This window comes from Halichoerus grypus, chromosome 2 (genome assembly GCF_964656455.1).
Source record: "Halichoerus grypus chromosome 2, mHalGry1.hap1.1, whole genome shotgun sequence".
Lineage (NCBI taxonomy): Eukaryota > Metazoa > Chordata > Mammalia > Carnivora > Phocidae > Halichoerus > Halichoerus grypus.
In genome coordinates this window covers 13,393,488-13,413,618 of record NC_135713.1, presented here as the reverse complement: position 1 = coordinate 13,413,618, position 20,131 = coordinate 13,393,488, and the positions used below count along the sequence as shown (strand labels likewise).

The 20,131-nt window shown below is 45.9% G+C and overlaps 1 protein-coding gene across 1 annotated transcript in view; it reads left to right on the top strand.

Annotated features, from left to right (window-relative positions):
* Positions 1-20,131, top strand: part of MYO10 (myosin X) — a 210,203-nt gene that overhangs the window by 89,556 nt on the left and 100,516 nt on the right. Inside the window, exon 4 of the mRNA XM_036109218.2 lies at positions 14,080-14,267. Coding sequence (XP_035965111.2) covers positions 14,080-14,267 — 188 coding nt within the window. The remainder of the gene's footprint in view (positions 1-14,079; positions 14,268-20,131) is intronic.

Genomic DNA, 20,131 nt, shown 5'->3' with positions numbered 1-20,131 from the left:
CAGGTAGAAAGGTCTACTGCCTTGTGCTAAAAAGGACCATTAGTTTTTTTTCTCCTTGGGGACCGCCCTTACTGACTGAGGACTTTACCAGATCCCAGTAAGATATTTCCCCAGCCATTACCATCCTCCATTAAAATGGGGTAGATAGCTATAAAGATTATGATAAAGCACTCAGAGTAGACAAATCTGAGTTGAGCATGCTTTTCTCCACTCGCCTCCTCTTGGGCTCTATCTTAATAATTTAATCTGTGTGTCAGTTTTTTAATTTATGATTTTTAAAAGGTCAGATGTCATAGCGATGTCATAACCCCTACATCTGACAGGACTGTTTTAAAATCAAATGGCAAGTGAGAGCTTCTAGAACCTTTGTACCTTTCCCGCATCTTGTCTGTACTACCAGGTGTTTATTTATAAAGCTCTTGCCTGGAACTTGGCCCTGGATCCTTCAGGGCAGACCCTGAACAGGCTTCTCTGTCAGTGTGTAGGTCTGCATGACCCTAGCTTTGCCACTGGTCCTTTTGGGATCTGACCCCTGGTCAGAGCAGCTCTACTCTTTACATAATTGCCTTGCATGAGCCCCTTACTTTTGCCCTAATGCTGGATTCCTTTCCTGGAACTTCAGGTTCCTGGTGCTTGAGGCTCCATCTCATCTTTCCCATCCTCTGGTGACTTCCCAGCACTATAGCTCCTAGCCTGGGACCTCATCCCACACTCCACCCTGAGCCTCTTTTCTATGGGCTTCCTGCCACAGGGGCTGTTCCATGATGGCCTCTCCTCGGGAGAGGGTCTGATGAGGGTCCCACATTCCTCTGTCTCCTCCTACCGCTCATGAGACTGGGTAAGGACAAGTACCCACACCTGTTAAGTTCCTAAAGGCTCAGGGAGAGGAGGAGCAGGGCATGTGTTTGTGGGACAAAGAGGAAAGAGATAGGGAGAGGTAACCTGTAGATAGGCGAGAAAGCCTGAACTGACCATGAAAAGCCCTGTGGGGGGACGGGAGGGGCAATAATGACACTTCAGAGGAGGGATAAGAGTTGGTTAGGAGGAAAGGCTAGTTGACAGCATACAAGGACATGGAGAGACGAGAGTGAATTCAGTGTGATGGACTCACTAAATTGGGGGAAGTTCCTTTGCTCACGGCATCTGGTGTGTTAGGGAATATTGAGCCGGTTAGACGAGGTAGGCAGGCTGGGGTCAGGACATCCTTAAAGCAGTGATTATCAACCAGGTGATTCTGTCCCCAGGGGACACTTGGCGCTATCTGGAGGCATTTCTGGTTGCCTGGCTAAGGCAGAGGATGCTCTCGGTATCTGGTGGGTGGGGACCAGGGGTGCTGCTGACATCCCACGGTGCCCAGAACAGCCCACAACAAAGCATTATCTGGACTGCGCTGTCACTAGTACCGAGGTTGAGAAACCTTGATTTGCTTATAGTTAGTAACGTTTGGGCTGAGCGGTGTAGAAACACACCATCTTTGTTAAAGGTTTTTGAAGAGAGAATTTCCTCAAGGTAAAACTTAGACAAGTTGATAGGGAGGTGGTGTGGTAGAGAGTAGAGAGGGTAGATTGGCGGAGAGAAGGTTGCAAAGACGCCACGGCAAAGCGATGGAGGGCTTCAGCCCGGGGGGGGGGGGGTTGGGGGCGAGGGAAGAACAGACAGGAGAAGCGTGGGGGAGGAAGGGTTCGTTTCCATGACCCCAGCCTTGTGAACGTCCAACGGCCATGAGAACATGGTGCCGACAGTCCTGGCAGCTCCTCTAGGAGAGGAGAGCGGGGAAGACGAGCTGGTGTTGGACGCCCGTCTTACTGTATTCTCTGGAGCCTGGCTCATTTCAAATTGTTATGTACCCAGCGTCTAAACACAGTGTTGACAAGAGCAGATGAGGCTTCTGTCGTATTGAACCTAAGCTCCGGGTCTGCCAAGCAAGCTCCATGGTGTGGCAGATTTGCTTTCCGCCAGATGGGAGAGAGGCCCAGTGTGTCCGTTACGGGGTTTGTCGCGCTCTGGGTCAGTGGCACGGAGGAGCCTCCTCTCCCAGCCAAACCACACGGCGGACAGAGCCGCGGGGAACGCCGGAGCTTGTCTGCAGCTTCGGCGCCGGGGATGGCTCCAGAGGAAGCCGGCTGCGCTCCACCCCGCCCGTCCGTTAGCCTGTCGCTCTTGCCGGACACGCAGGGCGGGGATCAGAATCAAACGAGCCCCTTTGAAGAAGCTGGGGCGGTGACCGAAGATAAATGCGTGTGTAAGCACAAAAGATTCCTCACGGCTCGTGTAGTTTTAGGTGTTCCAAAAATATCCTCCTTTGGTGAGGTGGCGTTCCAGACCGAGTCTGTGAACGTTTGATGATGTTCCTGAATTAACTTGGAAGGCTGCTGCTTTCTGCCAAGTGTAATGTGTTGGCCGCGGCGAGCTGGAGACCTGTCGGCGGAGCAGGCCGGTGAACTGGGTTCACGTGCGGGGAGATCCCGGGCCACCGACGGTCCTTGGACCGGGCGCGGGGTGGACTTGACGGCCTTGGACACGTGCGGCTACATCTGCATTTCATTTCCTGGAGTTGAGGTTTCCCAAAGTAGACTCTTCGGGGCTGTTCCGTCCCTTCCCAAAGCCAGGGTCAGGTAACAGAGTGCCTCTTTCGGATGCCGGGATGGCCTGGAAGCAGGATGGCCTGCAGCCTGGGCATGTGCCTCATACCAGGAACAGCTGAATACAGTGTGGTTTTGTCAGGGGCTTTTTTTTCCACATGAAATCGAGACCGGTGTTGCCAGAAGATGATTGTAACCATCTGTCTGACAATATGTATTTTTAAACTTTACCAAACATTTATACTCTTGAGTGGCTACTTCCACATCAGCACATGATGGCGGCAATTAGGAACATGGTTTTTACGATTTTTTTTTTTTTCTTCCTTTCCTGCCTCTCTTTTGGGTCTCTTTTTGGGTCAGATTCCTTTCAACAAGGAGGGAATTTTAATCAGAAATTTACTCAAATTAAATGGAAATGTCACTTCTAAATTTCAGAGCTTGACTTCAGTAACAACTTGACTTATCTGTTGTCAAACTTACTAGTTTTCATCAAACGTGAATGCTTAACAGTTTTTTAAATTGTTTAAAACTTTTAAATTGTTTAATTGGATAACGACGACAGTTTTTTGGTTTTTTTTAAATATAGAAGGTAGTGGACATAGAGCACTAGAACACAGTTAAAACATGAATTTATTTGGTAGATTTGTGGTCAAATCATGTGCCCCCAAGCTATCTACATGGATGCAGCCCTACTTGTGTGCCAGGCTGAGTGCTAAGCTCCAAGGATGCAAAATTACTCTTGTTGACAGTAATTGTTCCTTGAAAGATTGGATAAATGAAAGACACTGCCCCTCCAAGACCTCACAGTTCACTGGTGAGGGCAGACACAAGCAAACCATTGACAGTTGCTCAGGGTGATAGTGAGTATGATAAAAGTACTTGGAACATAATGAGTATCCGAAGGAGGAAAGGAGGAAGGGGTCAGAAAATGATTGCCAGGGGGCGCCTGGGTGGCTCAGTCAGTTGGGCGTCTGCCTTCGGCTCGGGTCGTGATCCCAGGGTCCTGAGATGGAGCCCCACATTGGGCTCCTTGCTCAGTGGGGAGCCTGCTTCTCCCTCTCGCTCTCTCTGCTGCTCCCCCTGCTTGTGCTCTCTCTCTCTGACAAATAAATAAATAAAATCTTAAAAAAAAAAAAAAAAGATTGCCAGCAGAGGCACTAGTCATGCTGAGTTTTGAAGGATTCATATGGGAATTTGACCAAGAGGGAGGCTGCCTCATTTCTAGCAGAAGTCAGCATGTGCAAAGACACATGAACTAGTATGGTGCATTTGTCCAACTGCAGGACATTCAAGATGCTGAAATGTTATATGCAGCTGTCTGGCAAGATGGTCAAGAGCAGGTGAGGAAGGGCTCCGTGTGTAAGTGAATGAGTTTGAATACATTTGTGAAGGCTGTATGGGACACCTTTAAACACGAGTCCTGGGAGAACTCACTCTGGCTGCAGGGTGATGGTTGAGTGCAAGATGCATCCCAGTCTAGGACCAGCGAGCTAGATGGGAAATGATGGGGTTCCAAACCAGTCCTGGGGGAGTTTGAGTATGAAGGATACTGAGAGGAAGAATGTAAGTGTTTGATAGAGTTTGGGGGCAAATAGGTTGAATGTCTGTAGGATGAATCCCAGATTTCTGGATTGACCCATTTGGGTTGAACATGGTGCTTTTGTCAAGATGCCACTAAGTGAGGGGCGCCTGGGCGGCTCAGTCAGTTAAGCGTCTGATTCTTGATTTTGGCTCGGATCACGATTTCAGGGTTGTGAGATTGTGCCCCGTGTCGGGCTTCACTCTCAGCATGGAGTCTGCTTGAGATTCTCTCTCTCCCTCTCCTTCTGCCCCTCCCCCAACTCGCACATGTGCACTCGCTTCTCTCTCTCTCTCTCTCGCTCTCTTGCTCTCTCACTTTCAATAAATAAATAACATCTTAAAAAAAAAGATGTCACTAAGTGAGAAGAAATAGGTGTTTTGGGGAGCTCAGCCTTGTCCATGTGAGTTAGAACTAAAGGTCATCCAAGTGAAGATGTCCATTGCGCCGTTGAACGTATGGATCTGTAATTTAAAACTGAAGCTGCATTCAGGATAAAGATACTGCTATATGGAGCTGAGATGATCAAGAGGGAAGGAAAGAAGAGAATGCTGGATGGGAAATTAATCTGGCTGATGATTCCCACTTCTTAAGTTTTCCTTTAGGAAAGTATGGCACGGCCCTGACTTCAGCAGATTTCCCTAGTGCGTTTCAGATGTCCCTGTTCCACATCCAGCTGCAGTCACGATCACATGATGAAAAGCAGTTATGGTTTTTATTTTCATTAACAAAAACAATAAATACCCCTGATTTACATAGTATTCTCACGTGGCCATCGTGTGGGGTGAGAGGATGTGTGTTTATGACTGATCAGAATCTTAGGCCCAGAGGGGTTAAGCAGTTTTCCAGGGAAAGTAGCTCTGGGCTTAGGACTTCTTGGGTTCTGATGACCAGACCTTGTTGTGTAGACCATTAGTTCTCGTGGCTGAATAGCGCCTTCCTAACAGTGGCTTGGATCCCTCTGTACCTCAAAGCAGAGTGCACCTGAGGCCACTGGGTCGCTTTTAGTTTTCTGAGTTATATCTCTTCCTTTTGGTGGGGGGAGGAGATACTAGGCATTACACCCTGATGCCTTTTGAAAATCTTGAATTGGTAGACTTTGGATTGAAGAAATGCAGAGAGTTTCTTCCAACATTTTTAAGCAACATGTGCTACAGCTGTTTCAGATTATTAAAGTGGGCAAGGAAATGTAGTTTTTGGTGAGTTATGTGGAACTTTTCTGACTAGAAAAATTTGTTATGTGCTTCAAAATAGAACGTCCTTTCTATTTCTGAAAAGCCATGCAAATGACCAAGCTCTTTATTCTGGTGGAATTTGGAATCCAATATGAGGAGGCCAGTACCAGGTCCTGCCTCATGTTTGAGAATTTCACGTGTCCAGAGTCTGAAACATGGCGTCGTCATGGAGGTTTCAGGAGCAGGAGAAATACCTTTTTATGGAGGGATAAATGACACAACATGTAACAAATGTGTGTCACAGCTCTTGGGATTTCTTACCAAGTGATCTTTGCTTCCCTTGGTACTTAATTTACAACGAGGCTCTTCTTTGACCCCCTTCGCTTGCCAGTCGCCATTTTTACTTATATTACATTTGAACCTGACTAATTCATTGAATCTCTTATCCATGCAGCCTTTGTTTTAGTGATACAATAACCCAGGCAGAGTGGTATGTTTAAGGTAGTGGGGGAAGGATAAGATGTCCTTGGCCATAATTATTTTTGCTGATAGACCGCTAAGATTTTGCCTAATTTGTCCTCCTTTGAATAAACTATTAGGAACGACTGCTGTTGTTGTTGCCATGTTGTTTTACACTTCTGTTTTATGGAGGTTCAAAAGTGCCACTTGGCACGAACATGGGCACGAATGATGAAAACTCAGTAAGTGACTGCCCCCCCGCCCCCGCCAGCTTCTGTAACTGTTATGAGAATAATCTGTTAGGACTCAGGCTGTTCTCTCACCTTTTGGGAGCCACTCAGACTCTCTTCTCAAATATCCCAGTTGAGTGACCCTGAAGATGGTGGGATGTGTTGGAGGGCTCTAAGCAGGATAGTTGTCATCTTCAGAGGCCCATGGGTCAAATGTGGCGCTTGGGTTGAACACGCAAGTCCACGCTGGGAAATCAGTGAGGAAAGGGGGCTTTTATGAAAATTTGAGTGAGGCTGAGGTGGGAGATGGAGGGGAAGGAGACAGAGTCTAGAGTTCATTGAAAGTGGAACGTACAAGACATAGAGACATTGGCCACTGGTGATGAGCTGGACAGAGTCTGGGAGGATTCCTCTTCCGTACATGGGTGAGCGGTGGAGGGGGCTGCCACAGAGCCACGCTGTGGCGCACCAGGAACCCGGGTTCCTGTCCTTGATCTCACTCACCGGCTCTGTGACTGTAGGGGCAGCACTTAGCCATTCCCTCATCTGTCAGAGGAGGCTGAACAGTGGCATCTGGCCTGCCCGGATCTCAGGGTTATGTTGGAGCAAGTGAGGACTGTGAAGATGTGTCTACATGGGTAGGACTGTCCTCTGTGCCCCACAATTATGAAATGTCAGAGAACGTTGTTTTGGAAACATGTAGGCTTGTCATTTAAAATCTGGTGACAAGCCTTTTAAGAAATGACTTAGGCCATTAGTGAGAAGGTGAAGTAGTAAAGCTTGTGCATTCATGTTTTAAGAGCCTAATTATCCTCTTGTACTTAATGGAGGTCTTACATTAGACGTTTTTTTTAATTTATTATTAAGTTTTTACTTAAATTCTAGTTATAGAGAAGCATTTTTAACTCCAAATGAGACAAGGTTTCCTGTAATCTTAAAAAATAAAAATAGGGACGCTTGGGTAGTGCGGTTGGTTAAGTGTGTGACTCTTGGTTTTGGCTCAGGTCCTGATCTCAGGGTCGTGATATCGAGCCCGGTGGTGGGCTCTGCGCTCAGCATGGAGTCCGCTTGGGATTCTCTCTCCCTCTGCCCCTCCTGCTCGTGTTCTCTCCCTCTCTAAAATAAATAAATCTTTAAAAATAATAATAAAATAGCTTTAAAAAATTAAAAAATTGGGTTCTCTGTGTATACCAGACACGCATTTTACATATTCTTTACTTTTTTTCTTTTTTTTTTTTTTAAGATTTCAGATTACTGAGTTTTGTTCAAATTAAGCTGGTTGTTTGCTGTCCCCGTGTGTGGGAGTCCATTTGTTGAATTTACTGTCACCCACAACCTATGTATTTATTAATATTTGAGCTGTAATGAGATTATTTTGTCCCTGAAAATCTAAATGCCTTTTGTCTTCTCCCTTACTAAACGGTCTGTAATTTGTCACTGGAATATTTTTGTTTGTCAATTTGGGTTAAAATTTGAAGGTACATGTCCAAAAATGGAGTGTGATGCTTCTTGTTATTTACCCTTAATTCTGTGCTTGTTTTCAGATCTCTCCTTGATATTATAAAAAAGAGATTAATGTATTCTATCAGTACCAAAATTCTCAATCTTTTTAATTTTTAAAATATTACCAAATACACGCAAACTCTGTCATCCTGACCATTTTAAAGTGTATAGTTCAGTAGTGTTATGTACGTTCACGTTGTTGTGAATTGTTTAGAACTCTTAAATCTTTCTAGAACTGGAACTCTGTGCCCATCTGGGTGGCTTATTCAGTTGAGTGTCTGACTCTTGGTTTCGGCTCAGGTCATGATCTCATGGGTCATGGGATCGAGCACCATGTCAGGCTCTGCGTTTAGCCGGGAGTCTGCTTGAAGATTCTCTCCCTCCGCCCCTCGTGTGTGCTCTCTCTCATGTGCACGTACTCTCTAAAAAAAATCAGTACTCGTGTGTGCACTCTCTCATGTGCACGTACTCTCTAAAAAAAAAATAAATCTTTAAAAAAAAAAGAAAAATAACTCCCCCATCCCCACTCATGCCAGCCCATGGCAACCACGATTCCACTTTCTGTTTCTGTGAATTTGACTACTCTAGGTACATGATTTCAGTGGAATCATACAGTATTTGTCCTTTGGGGCCAGTTTATTTCACTTAGCATAATGTCCTTAAGGTTCATCCACGTTGTGTGTGTCAGAATTCCCTTCCTTTTTAAGGCTGAATAGTACTGCACTGTATGCGTGTACTATATTTTACTTATCCATTCTTCCTTTGATGGATACCTGGGTTGCTAACACCTTTTAGCCATTGTGTAATATTTTTTATACACCCTGGAGAATATAAAGTTTGAAAAACCATTCTTCACTCAGTAGGAATATAGCAAAGAAAATAAAGTGCTTGGAGAACATGGATTTAAGGAAAACCTTGAACAGATTCAAGACCTGTTGTAAATATGTGTAGGTTAGCTCTCTTTGCTTAGAGTATTTAATATGGTCTAAACTGGAGGGATTGTCTTTTTTCTTAGATTATGTATTTTATATGTTGGAAGCCTCTACCACAAAGTGGAAAGGACGCCGACAGGAGTACCTGCATTCTTAGAGTCACGTCGGAATATAGCCATATACCACTAAATTCTTGATCTTTTAAAATCCAGGGCAGCTATTTTATACTTAAGCGATCTCTCTGCATCTGGCAAGAAGGGTCCTGAACATTGTGGAGACAGAGGAGTTCAACTCTTCGTCTGGCTTAAAGATATGCAAGTGCTCGTGGGGTGTCACGGAGTTAAGGACAGGCACCTGCCAAGGTGCTCCTAACTTAACCTTAACAGTGAAAGTTTTAAGCAGTTGTAATGCAGATCATTTTGAATGTGTGTCTTCATTTCGTGCATTACATGGTGTGTGCAATGCAAAGTAAAATAGAAACCTGGCTTGGTATCTTCCATTAAGTGTACAGCAAAGCAATCTCTTATCTGCAGACTCTTCCAGCACCTACAGCCATTCCTCCAACACAGCAGTCTCAGAAGGAGAAGCCTTCAGCCTTTTATTCCACAGGAGATTGGGAACCACCTCAAATGGTGCTACCTGGGGTGCAGGGGAAGATTGAGAAGCTGCGGTCTCGAGGAACAATCGGGAGCTCAGGATCTGGGGTTGGTGGGTTGGTGGAGATGAGAAGACCTGTCTACCTCAGTCAGTGTGGGCGTCATTGTTATGGGCTGAGAGACTGAATAAGACCACAAATCCTTAAAAGAATAAATTAGGTACACTAACCTGGATTTGAGAACACAAAGGCATGTGCTGTACATTTCCAGAAGTTTTCCATCAAAATGGGAAAAAATCAGGCTTTCTTGCATAAAGTGATGAAAGTCTATTTTTAGTAATATTTCTATGGAACTTATAATTTCTCCACAATGTATAATAAGGGACCACATGATCTTCATGGTAGTTGACTAGATTGAAAGATGAGGAACGCATTTTCAACATCTTGTTGGGGAAGTCGGTCATGAAGATCAATATTGTTTCAGGAGAAGTGTGCAACCACCAGAGCCATGGCGGTCAGTCATTTGGCGTGAATAACGTCTTACAGCTAAACCAACTTTGGATCTTTGTCTTTCACCTCAAATGATGTGCCTTTCGAGGCTCTTTGTGTAAGTGTTCTATTTCACGGTATTGCGTGGTTCCTCCCTCTTGAAGTCGGGACGGTAACTCAACAATGGAGCGATCTGTAGATGTGTTGGAATGACGCTTCTGAGCCAGAGACACTGTGGGGTCTCAGCTTACAGGCCACCTCCCACTGTGTGGCAGTGACCGGGCTCAGTGGGGAAAGGTATCCTGATGCATTAGAGGGTCCGCCAGGCCTGACAGCCAGTTCCGCAGGCTGCCTATGTGCTGGATGTCGGCTGTTCAGCTTCCTTCCTTCTCCTCTAGAATCACGGCAGGGTAGGGACTGGGGAGGGCACGTGTGTGATGCTGGTAACTGCCGTAGCCACCAACCACATTGTTGTCCTGAAACACTTGACAGCTCTTTCATTGGGCAACGTGCAGTATAAATTACTTAAAAATAAAACCAGGCACAAGACCATTTTGGATGTTCCAGCTTCAACTCTGCTAACAAGCTTTTCATGCCCTTGGCTTTCCTGCCCCCGTACAAAAACCATGTCCTCCGCACTTCCAGCATGAGTGATCTCTTCAGCCACGCTGTATGACCAGAGGGGTTGCCCGACCAGGAAGGGGTAGCATGCCTAGGAGGTTTTGACCAAAATAATCACTTTCCAAGTAAAGCTTTTGTGGAAAGGTTATGATACTCTTTATGAGTAGATCAGTACTTTTTAGAAGAAAGGCTCATCTCCCCAAATTTTAGAACAACCATACAAACATGTTATGACAAGGTGTGCAAAATTTTCAACACATGGGCTGGGGGTGTATCATTTAAAAATTTTTTTTTGTTTTTTTGTTTTTGTTTTGTTTTTAAGTAAGCGCCACGCCCAATGTGGGACTTGAACTCACAGCCCCAAGATCAGGAGATGCATGTTCTACTGACTGAGCCAGCCAGGCGCCCCAGGGCATATCATTTTTTTTTAAAATGTGTTAATAATGGGTTAATATCCTAATATTAAGGAAATTTAATTCTCAGCTTGATACTGTGTGGCTTTTACATTTTATTTGTAACTGAGAAAGAGGATTGCATTGTGCCTGCCTCGCTGTTTTAAGAGGGAAGGCATTAAGTGTCTTGATTTCTGCCAAAGTAGGAAAAAAGTGAGAACATATTTCAATACAAAAATGAACAGTTTTGATAGTTCCATAATAAAAATAATAATCGGGGCAGCTGGCTGGCTCAGTCAGAAGAGCACACAATTCTTGATCTCAGGGTCGTGAATTCGAGCCCCACGTTGGGTGTAGAAAATACTGAAAAATAAGCTTTAAAAAAATCCTTTAAAAAATAATCATATAGGGGCGCCTGGGTGGCTCAGTCGTTAAGCGCCTGCCTTCATCTCGGGTCATGATCCCAGGGTCCTGGGATCAAGCCCCGCGTCGGGCTCCCTGCTTGGCGGGAAACCTGCTTCTCCCTCTCCCACTCCCCCTGCTTGTGTTCCCTCTCTTGCTGTGTCTCTCTCTGTCAAATAAATAAATAAAATCTTAAAAAAAAAATCATATAGCTGCCAAAAGGTAGAAACAGGTCTGATATTTTAGACAAAGTAGTGTAGGGGGCTAGACACCCAGAGCTCAAGCACTGCCTCCTTCACCCCTGCAAACAGTTGATGTGAAGGAAGGCACCAGAGCTGTGGGCAAAGCGTTGATGGAGGACGTGTGCATCTTCCAGGGAAGTAGGTGGTTCTCTGCTGTCCTTCAGAAGTAGGACGCTTTCCTTCCCCAGAGGAAAAAGCAGTTTCCATCTTTCTTTATGGCCAGATCTTTCCCACAGTGCCCTGGCCGGGGTAAATGGACTTTCTGGAGAGTTGAGGTTTCCAAAAACCTAACCATTTACCCATTAATGCACTATATCTTTTTCTTTTTTAAATGGAGGTGAACTTACCGTAACAGAAAATTAGCCACGTTAAACTATGCAATTCAGTGTATTTTAGTACATTCACAATGTTGTACAATCAGCACTCTTGTCTAGTTCCAAAGTATTTTCATCACCCCAAATGGAAACCCTATATCCACTAAGCAGTCACCCCCCATTCCTGCCTCCTCCCCCTGCCCATAGTAACTACCACCAATCTGTCTGTATGGATTGACCTTTTCTGGATACGTGAACTTTGGCGTCTGGCTTCCTTACCTTGGTGTAATGTTTTCAAGGTTCATCCCCACAGTAGCTCGCATCAGTACTTTATTGCTTTGTGGGGCCGAATAATAGTCCATTGTATGGGCATACCACCTCTTGTTTACCCGCCCATCGGGGAATTGACATTTGGGTTGCTTGACCTTTAGGCTAGTGTGAATAATGCTGTACTTGTTTTTAATTCTTTTGGTTATATATCTAGGAGAGGAATCGTTGGTCATATGGTAATAACTGTTACGTTTTTAACCTTTTTGGTTCAAATATTTCTAAAACATATTGTAAACCTCCTTACGTTTGAAGACCATTCCATGGAGCATATGATACTTTGCTGGATGTTCCTGGCAGTCACCATGAATATAAATGAGTACAAATTGCCACATTGTGGTACAGATGTTCTCAGGATGTTTGGACTTTCTGCCTAGCGTTGCTTGCTTTTCCTTTCCCTGGGCAGCATCGTTGTGCCTTGCCAAGGAATGTAAGAAGAGAAGCCTCTGCAGCTGGGTTGCTCGGGTTCAAATCTCACCTCTACCACTTCCTGGCTCTGTGGGTGAACAGGACATCATCACTATGCCTGTTTCCTCCTCTGAAATCGGGCTAGTAATATTGGGAAGCTCCTTAGGTTATTGTGAGTGTGAAGGGGTCAGGGCCCCAGTGTGGGTCAGCTCAGGAGGTCATAACAAAATATCACTGACTGGGTGGCTTAAACAGACAGTGATTTTCTCACAGTTCTGAAGCCTAGAGGTCCTTGGTGTTGGGAGGGTTGGCTTCTCCTGTGGGCTCCATCCTTGGCTTGCAAATGGCCTCCATCTTACTGTGTCCTCAGACGGTCTTTACTGGGGCACACACGTCTCTGGTGTTTGAGTGTCCACATTTCCTCCTAAAAGGAAGGTAGTCAGATTGGACTGGGGCTCGCCCGAACAGCCTCATTTTAATGTAGTCATCTCATTAGAGGCCTTAGCTCCAAATATGGTCCCATTCCAAGATATTGGGGGTTAAGGCTTCAATGTAGGAACTTTGGAGGGCCCAGTGCAACCCATAACTCTCCATGAAGCACCTGGACAGTGCATGTGCACCATCAAAGGTGGTGGTAGTTACGCAGCCTGCCTCCACCCCTCCGCTCTGCTGCTTCCATCGAGTCTGAGCCTGGAAACCTGGTAACCAAACTCCGTTAGCCTTTCCTGCAGAAGTCCAAATGAACAAGTTCGGTCCATGTGGACGAAGCAGCAGGCCTTACACGTTAATAGCTATAGTCTTTGCTGCTCTGAAGAGTTTGCTTAATTTCTGGCCTGGATTTTGTTCCGGAAGGGTAAGATGGTCAGGCATCTCGGTTCCAGACTGTGGCACCCAGTATTTTCAAAATGGTTTTGTTACTGTTTTAAAAGTTAAGTTTAAAGATACATCACATAAAATTTACCATTTTGACTATTTTTAAGTGTACTGTCCAGTGCATTAAGTACATTTGCAGTGTTGTGTAACTATAACCACAGTCTATCTCTAGAATCTTCTTCCTATCCCGAACAGAAGCTCCGTACCCAGTAAACAGTGACTCTCCGTTCCTCTTCCCCAGCCCCTTGGTGTCGCTCTAGTTCTTTCTTTCTTTAAATTTTATTTATTTATTTGACAGAGAGAGACACAGCGAGAGAAGGAAGACAAGCAGGGGGAGTGGGAGAGGGAGAAGCCGGCCTCCCGCGGAGCAGGGAGCCCGATGTGGGGCTCGATCCCAGGACCCTGGGATCATGACCCGAGCCGAAGGCAGACGCTTAACGACTGAGCCACCCAGGCGCCACCTCTAGTTCTTTCTTTAATCCCTGATTCCTGAGAGCTACCTGATGAGGAAGGAGATGGGGAGTGGACAGTCCTCTGTGCCTGGGATGGGATGAGGAGGTCACCGGGAACAGGGATTTGGGCTTGGGCTGCTTCCCCATCTTTCTGTGGTTTACCTGTCACTGCAAGTCCTCTTTGAAATGGTTCCGTTTGTACAGAATGACAAGATTTTGTACCAAAAAGGTGTAGGAAAAACGTATGCAGAGGGGAGCCCCATCAGTCCTCTTCAAGCACACTCAGGTGGATTCTGTTCAAGTCCGAGACAGGTGGGGCCGTGGGGACGTGTGGCCGGCCCCCAGCCTTCGGAGCGTGGAACAGCATGAAGCATATCCAGCCTCTTCTGTCTCTGTCCCAGCGTGAGCGGAGGCGACGCGCCCTCGTCCTGCACACCCCCCCCCGCCCACCAGTGCTGTGTATAACCCGGTGTCCTTCTGTCTCCCCGCCCCGTGTGCTTGCAGACCTACATCGGCTCCATCATTGCCTCAGTGAACCCCTACAGGACCATCGCCGGGCTGTATGAGCGGGCCACCATGGAGCGCTACAGCAAGTGCCACCTGGGCGAGCTCCCCCCCCACGTCTTCGCCGTCGCCAACGAGTGCTACCGATGCCTGTGGAAACGCCACGATGACCAGTGTGTCCTCATCAGGTAACCGGCCAGCCGTGAGGCTGGCGGACGGCTGGCCAGGAGGCCGCTCGGGAGGGAAGCTGGTGTCAGGAGCCCACCACTGGCCGCTCAACCCAGCCAGCCCCCAGCACCCAAAACCTGCTTAGGAGCTTAATGAGAAGAATTCTTCCTAAGTACCCGAATTTCTCAGGTGGAGTTTTCTATTTCAAATAGCTTGATAAATACAGCTTTCAAAAGAGCCAAACTCACTTAGAAAAAAGCAAGAGGTACCACATTTGTTGGCTCTTGGCCTCAGAATAATTCTTCCATTTTTCTTTTCTTTTTTTTTTTTTTAAATTTGCCTTAATTATTCTTTGGTTTATTCCAAGAAAATGTGTAGTTCTTTCAAATTTAAAATGTTATATATATTCTAGAGTGAGAAGGCTTGTATATTTGAGCAAGAGATCTTTTTTCTCTAATTCAGTAAGATTACATAGGATTTCCCAAATTTAAGCATTTTAGTGATTTTGAATTTTTTTTTTTAAGATTTTATTTATTTATTTGACAGAGAGGCAGGGAGAGAGGGAACACAAGCAAGGGGAGCAGCAGAGGGAGAAGCAGGCCTCCCGCGGAGCAGGGAGCCCGATGCGGGGCTCGACCTCAGGACGCCGGGATCATGACCTGAGCCGAAGGCAGACGCTTAACGACTGAGCCACCCAGGCGCCACCATGATTTTGAATTTTATTAAACTAGCAGAAGGGGCACCTGGGTGGCTCAAGTTGGTTAAGCATTAAGCGTCCGACTCTTGATTTCAGGTCAGGTCATGATCTCAGGGTCGTGGGATCGAGCCCCGTGTCAGGCTCCATGCTCAGCGGGGAGTCTGCTTGGGATTCTCTCCCTCTGCTCCTCCCCCTGCTTGTGTGTGTACTCTCGTTCTCTCTCTCAAATAAACAAATTAAAAAAAAAAAAACTACCAGAAGACCCACTATCGAAACCTATCACTAGGAACTGTCTAAAACAATGGACTATATTTCTTTAAAAATATTTCTTTTATGGGGCACCTGGGTGGCTCAGTCAGTTAAGTATCTGACTCTTGATGTTGGCTCAGGTCATGACCTCAGGGTTGTGAGATCGAGCCCCGTGTCAGGCTCTGTGCTGGGTGCAGAGTCTGTGTGAGATTCTTGCCTCCTAACTGCTTCACCCCCAGCTCGTGCTCTCTCTCTTAAAAAAAAAAAAAAATTCTTTTATTAACTAATTCAAATTGGCCTCATCACTTACATTCTAGTGATATCTGATTGGATCTTCTTATTAGTTCTTTATCCCAGAATCGTGTTGTAGTGATGTTCAGAGCGCCCGTGGATAGGACCCAGAGTAGATGTGCTGAGCCTCACTTTCCGTGAAGTTTCCATGGACTACCCAGGCACTGCTCATTCCCGCTCCCAGGCCTGCACTCATGGGGCCCGCCTGTCACTGAAAGTCTGGAGTGTACCACAACGGCTGGTGGGAAAGATTTGGACTTCTGTTGTAGGTGACTTTCTAGTCCCAACTTGTGGCAAAATAATTACATTATTTCAAGAGGAAAGGACAAGGCACTTTGGATTTAGGTGAGATGATAAGTAAGACCCTCTTGAACCCCTCCGGATTTCTGATTCAATGGAAGTAAGACAGATGGAGAGCCATATGTTAGCTTTAGACTTGAAGCCAATCGGGCTGGCTAACATCGAAGGCCCAAATTAGACCAAAGCACCTGATCCGGATGCAGGCAGGTGAGTGGTGGCCACGATCACTGTGGGAAACCAGTTCCCAGCCGGTGAGGAGCAGACCAGTCCTTCCCCGCAGTTCACTTGTCAGGGAAGCCACCCCAGCTCCTGGGGGAGGAAAGGTGGGGTGTAGGTATGGGCAGACATGCCAGAGGATGTCCCTCACTGAAACCCCAGGGAAGGGAAGCAGCCCCCACCAGCTGAGGACAATTGGGAGATAAAGGGTCCCATGTGGCACCTGTTCAAAGATGAGGACGCTAATGGTTTCTGAAGGGTTACTGTGTTTTGGACACTGTGCCAGGAACTTTTCAGGCATCACCTCATTCAGGTATCAGCCTTCCAACAGCCCTTTGATGTATGTGGCTGCTCAGTAGTATCTGTTGGCGCCACACATGGAAAACTGCTTTAGGGGTTATATTCTTCTTACCGACAGTTTTTGCCCATTACGCTAATGCATGGGTCCTTGCTTTTACAACAAATCAGAATTACATGAATAGAATAGCAGAACTTTGCCTTTCTCATTCTACCTCTCTCTCTGCCCCTTAAGGGGAGGCAAGCATCTGGGCAGATAAAAGCTCTTTTCTTAATCACTTTTATGGTGCTAATGTCCTGGGCTGTGGAAATAACTTGGAGAGAGAGGCTATCCATTTATTTAGTTAAGTAAATGAGTCATTATGACTTGTAGTTCATCAAAATGAAGCTATTTAATATATTTAAAAGGGGGGGGGCTTCCAAGGGTCCCATTTCTAATCAAGAAACTTGCCTTATGTCTGGAAGCACTGTTTGTAGGCTCTTGCAGGGAACTTCACCAAAGCTCAGAAGTTAGAATATAAGATCCCCATTTCAGCATACAGAATATAATTTAATACGATTAACAGGAAGAAAGAAAACTTAATTTTAAGGTCAGATTGTATTCCACACTTAGGTACCTAAATATTTGCCATTGATAATTGCTTGTGTTTCTTACTTTCAATGGGAAAAATGAGAGGATGACTCATATATCACTTGCCAGACAGAGTAGCTTAGGAAGAAAGAGGAAAATCAAACGAGGTCATTGTGCATATGTGTGTGTGTATGTGTAATAAAACGGAAATGGGTTGGCATTTTCATGCCAAAGACTGCGGTATTTAAAAATAAGGTGGGAGGTGGAGGGAGAGTGGATCCCAAATAGAAAGCTCCCATTGTGTGATGCCCATGTGAAGGGAGTAACTGTATTTATCTAAATTAACTCAGGCAATGGAGTCTTTAAGAATAGAGTTCTCATTAAAATGTGTCTTGTTTAATAGATCTCTCTGGCAGTATTTTTGGTTTTTGTTTTTGTTTTAGTGGGGACTGGGGCTCTGGGAATTTAGAGAAAATTGAGTCTAAAAATAAAACTTGTAGGTTACTGTAGCCCTATGTGGATTTCCTCGGGCATAATCTGCCCCCTGGTGGATACAATGTGTTTTACTACTTTGAAAACATTTTCTCATGCAAATACCTTTAAAACCAGAAAATAGGCCTGTTTGGAATTAGAGAGGACTTGAGAGATCAGTTTTTTCCCCTCCCTTCAAGGGAGGTCCAGCTATTTGGTGGCAATGCCAAGTCTCTAGGCTCCTAATCTGAGCCTCTTGTGTTGGTCTCACTTTCAAGTTTGTCAGCTCCCCCAATCTCTCGTTTTACCTGTTGGTGCACATTTAAGCAAATGTTTACGCTATTATGGTTTTTTTTTTTTTTTTTTTTTTAAAGATTTTATTTATTTATTTGACAGAGAGAGACACAGCGAGAGAGGGAACACAAGCAGGGGGAGTGGGAGAGGGAGAAGCAGGCTTCCCACAGAGCAGGGAGCCTGATGCGGGGCTCGATCCCAGGACCCTGGGATCATGACCTGAGCCGAAGGCAGACGCTTAACGACTGAGCCACCCAGGCGCCCCTACGCTATTATGGTTTTTAAAACATGTTTAAAACTTGAATTTTTCTTTCATCTAACTGGCAAGATCAGCATTTGATCTTGGTTGATCTGGTCCATTTTACATTGACTTGGGTTTCTCATACGTTGATTGGGCAAGTGGGGTTTAGTTTATTACGGTCTGTGGGTGTATGTGACCTTCTGAGATCTGTAGGGTAGGGAAGGCCTGTGGCTAATTCACTGTGAAGCTCATTGCCCAGGACAGCGTCTGGGAGGGGGCCAACATTCAACAGCTGTGCGTCCCAGCATAGATATACAGAGCAGCTGTGGACTGGGGACCTTGGCTTTGCCTTGCGTGTTTTGGTTTTCCAAAACAGGATCGATTATCCACCTAATGGATAATTAGATGTTCAGTCTTGTATTTCTAGGAATATATTTATAAATGGTCGAATTGGAACAGTGAACAAAACTTGCGTCCAGGGTTAGAAAGGCACCAAGCTGAATAGGACTCGAAGCAGGCCTCTTGTTCACGTAATATGGCAGGTTACTGTGCTAGACTTTGGCAATTAAAAATTAATAATAATATCCAATCACTGCCTTTAGGAACTTCTTCTCTGATGGGAGGAAACTGATGTAACTAATTTCAGTACAACCTGCCAAATGCTATAACGGAAATATGTCCATGGTTGCTCAGAGAAGGTGGTGGTAGATCCTCAGGAAGGAATTCAGACAATACTTCATAGAGGAAGTGATGTGCGATTATGAGTCAAAGAATGTGGAGGAATATGGCTGGCGTAGAGGGGAGGAAGGGCACAGAAGCATTTGCCAAAACATAGATATTTGGAAAAACAAGGGTCATTAGGAAATGGAAGGTAGTCCCTCCTCTCTCCACGGTGCACCATCACACTGGGTCTCTTCCTGGTTCTCTGGGCGCTCCTCACTCGTCCTCCACCTGCTCATCTTCCACCCAACCTTTCCCTCTCAGGTCTGCAGAACTCCCTGGTCTAAGATGCCTCCCCCCGCTCCCCTCCCCAAACCCCGCCCGGCCGGTTTCTCCTCCGAGTTCCAGACATGTGTCCAAATGCCCTGAGCTACCATCACAGAGATGTCTCCTGGGCATCTCAAGGGTGGCATGTCCTAGATTCATGCTCAGTTTCTCCCAGAAGTGTATTCCTCCTTTCATGTTCTCATTCTCAGCAAGTGGACTCTATCCCACCAGCTCGCAAGCCTGAGATCAAGAAGTCCTTCTTGGAACTAGAAGTCCTTTTCCTCTATATGCCGCCCCCTGGCCCCCAGGAAGATAGAAGTCCACACAGTAAAGCGTATTGACCTTATGTAGACGGCTCGATGGGTTGTGACAGACGTTTACACCTGTGTTGCGATGCTCGGATCAACCCGCTAGCAAGCTCCCGGGTTTGCAGGAGTCCCTTCCCTTCACCTCCCTGTTGCTTACCACCCTCTTGACCAGGTCCTGACCAGGGCCATGAGCTGTACCCCCCCATCTTTCCCGAGGCCTCTCACTTCATGTCACTGCTGCCCCACTACCCTTCTACCCTCGCCTCTGTCTCCCCACCTCCTGTCTTGCCTCCTTCCATGCATTCACTCCATTCCGTACTCCACACAGAGTGATTCTTTAAAAACTTGAACCTGAGGGGCGCCTGGGTGGCTCAGTTGGTTAAGCGACTGCCTTCAGCTCAGGTCATGATCCTGGAGTCCCGGGATCGAGTCCCGCATCGGGCTCCCTGCTTGGCAGGGAGTCTGCTTCTCCCTCTGACCCTCCCCCCTCTCATGCTCTCTCTCTCTCTCTCATGCTCTCTCTCAAATAAATAAATAAAAATCTTTAAAAAAATAAAATAAAATAAAAACTTGAACCTGATTATGACAGTTTCCTGCTTAAAAACGGCCTCGTGACTTTGATTCTGCCTACGAACACATCTCAAAACTTTTAATACGGCCTATGAGGAGGCCCCCTGTCAGTGCTTTGGGTTATTTTCCTTTCTCCTTTTCATTTTCATAGTTTTGTTTGTTTTGTTTTGTTTAACAGTATAAGCTCATTTGGGTTCATCTAGAAGAACATGTGTTCTCTGCAGCCCATGTTTGTGTTTGCAATCATGTTGGCGCCAAGGGTTAGGACTCTAATTGCCATGGGCTAATGAGAAAAATGTAGGACTGGATATGTAAGGGATGTGTTTGCTGTAAGTGAAGGTAGAATAACATCGTAATTGCCGTGTGAGTTACTGTGTTAGGGCGGCGAGAAG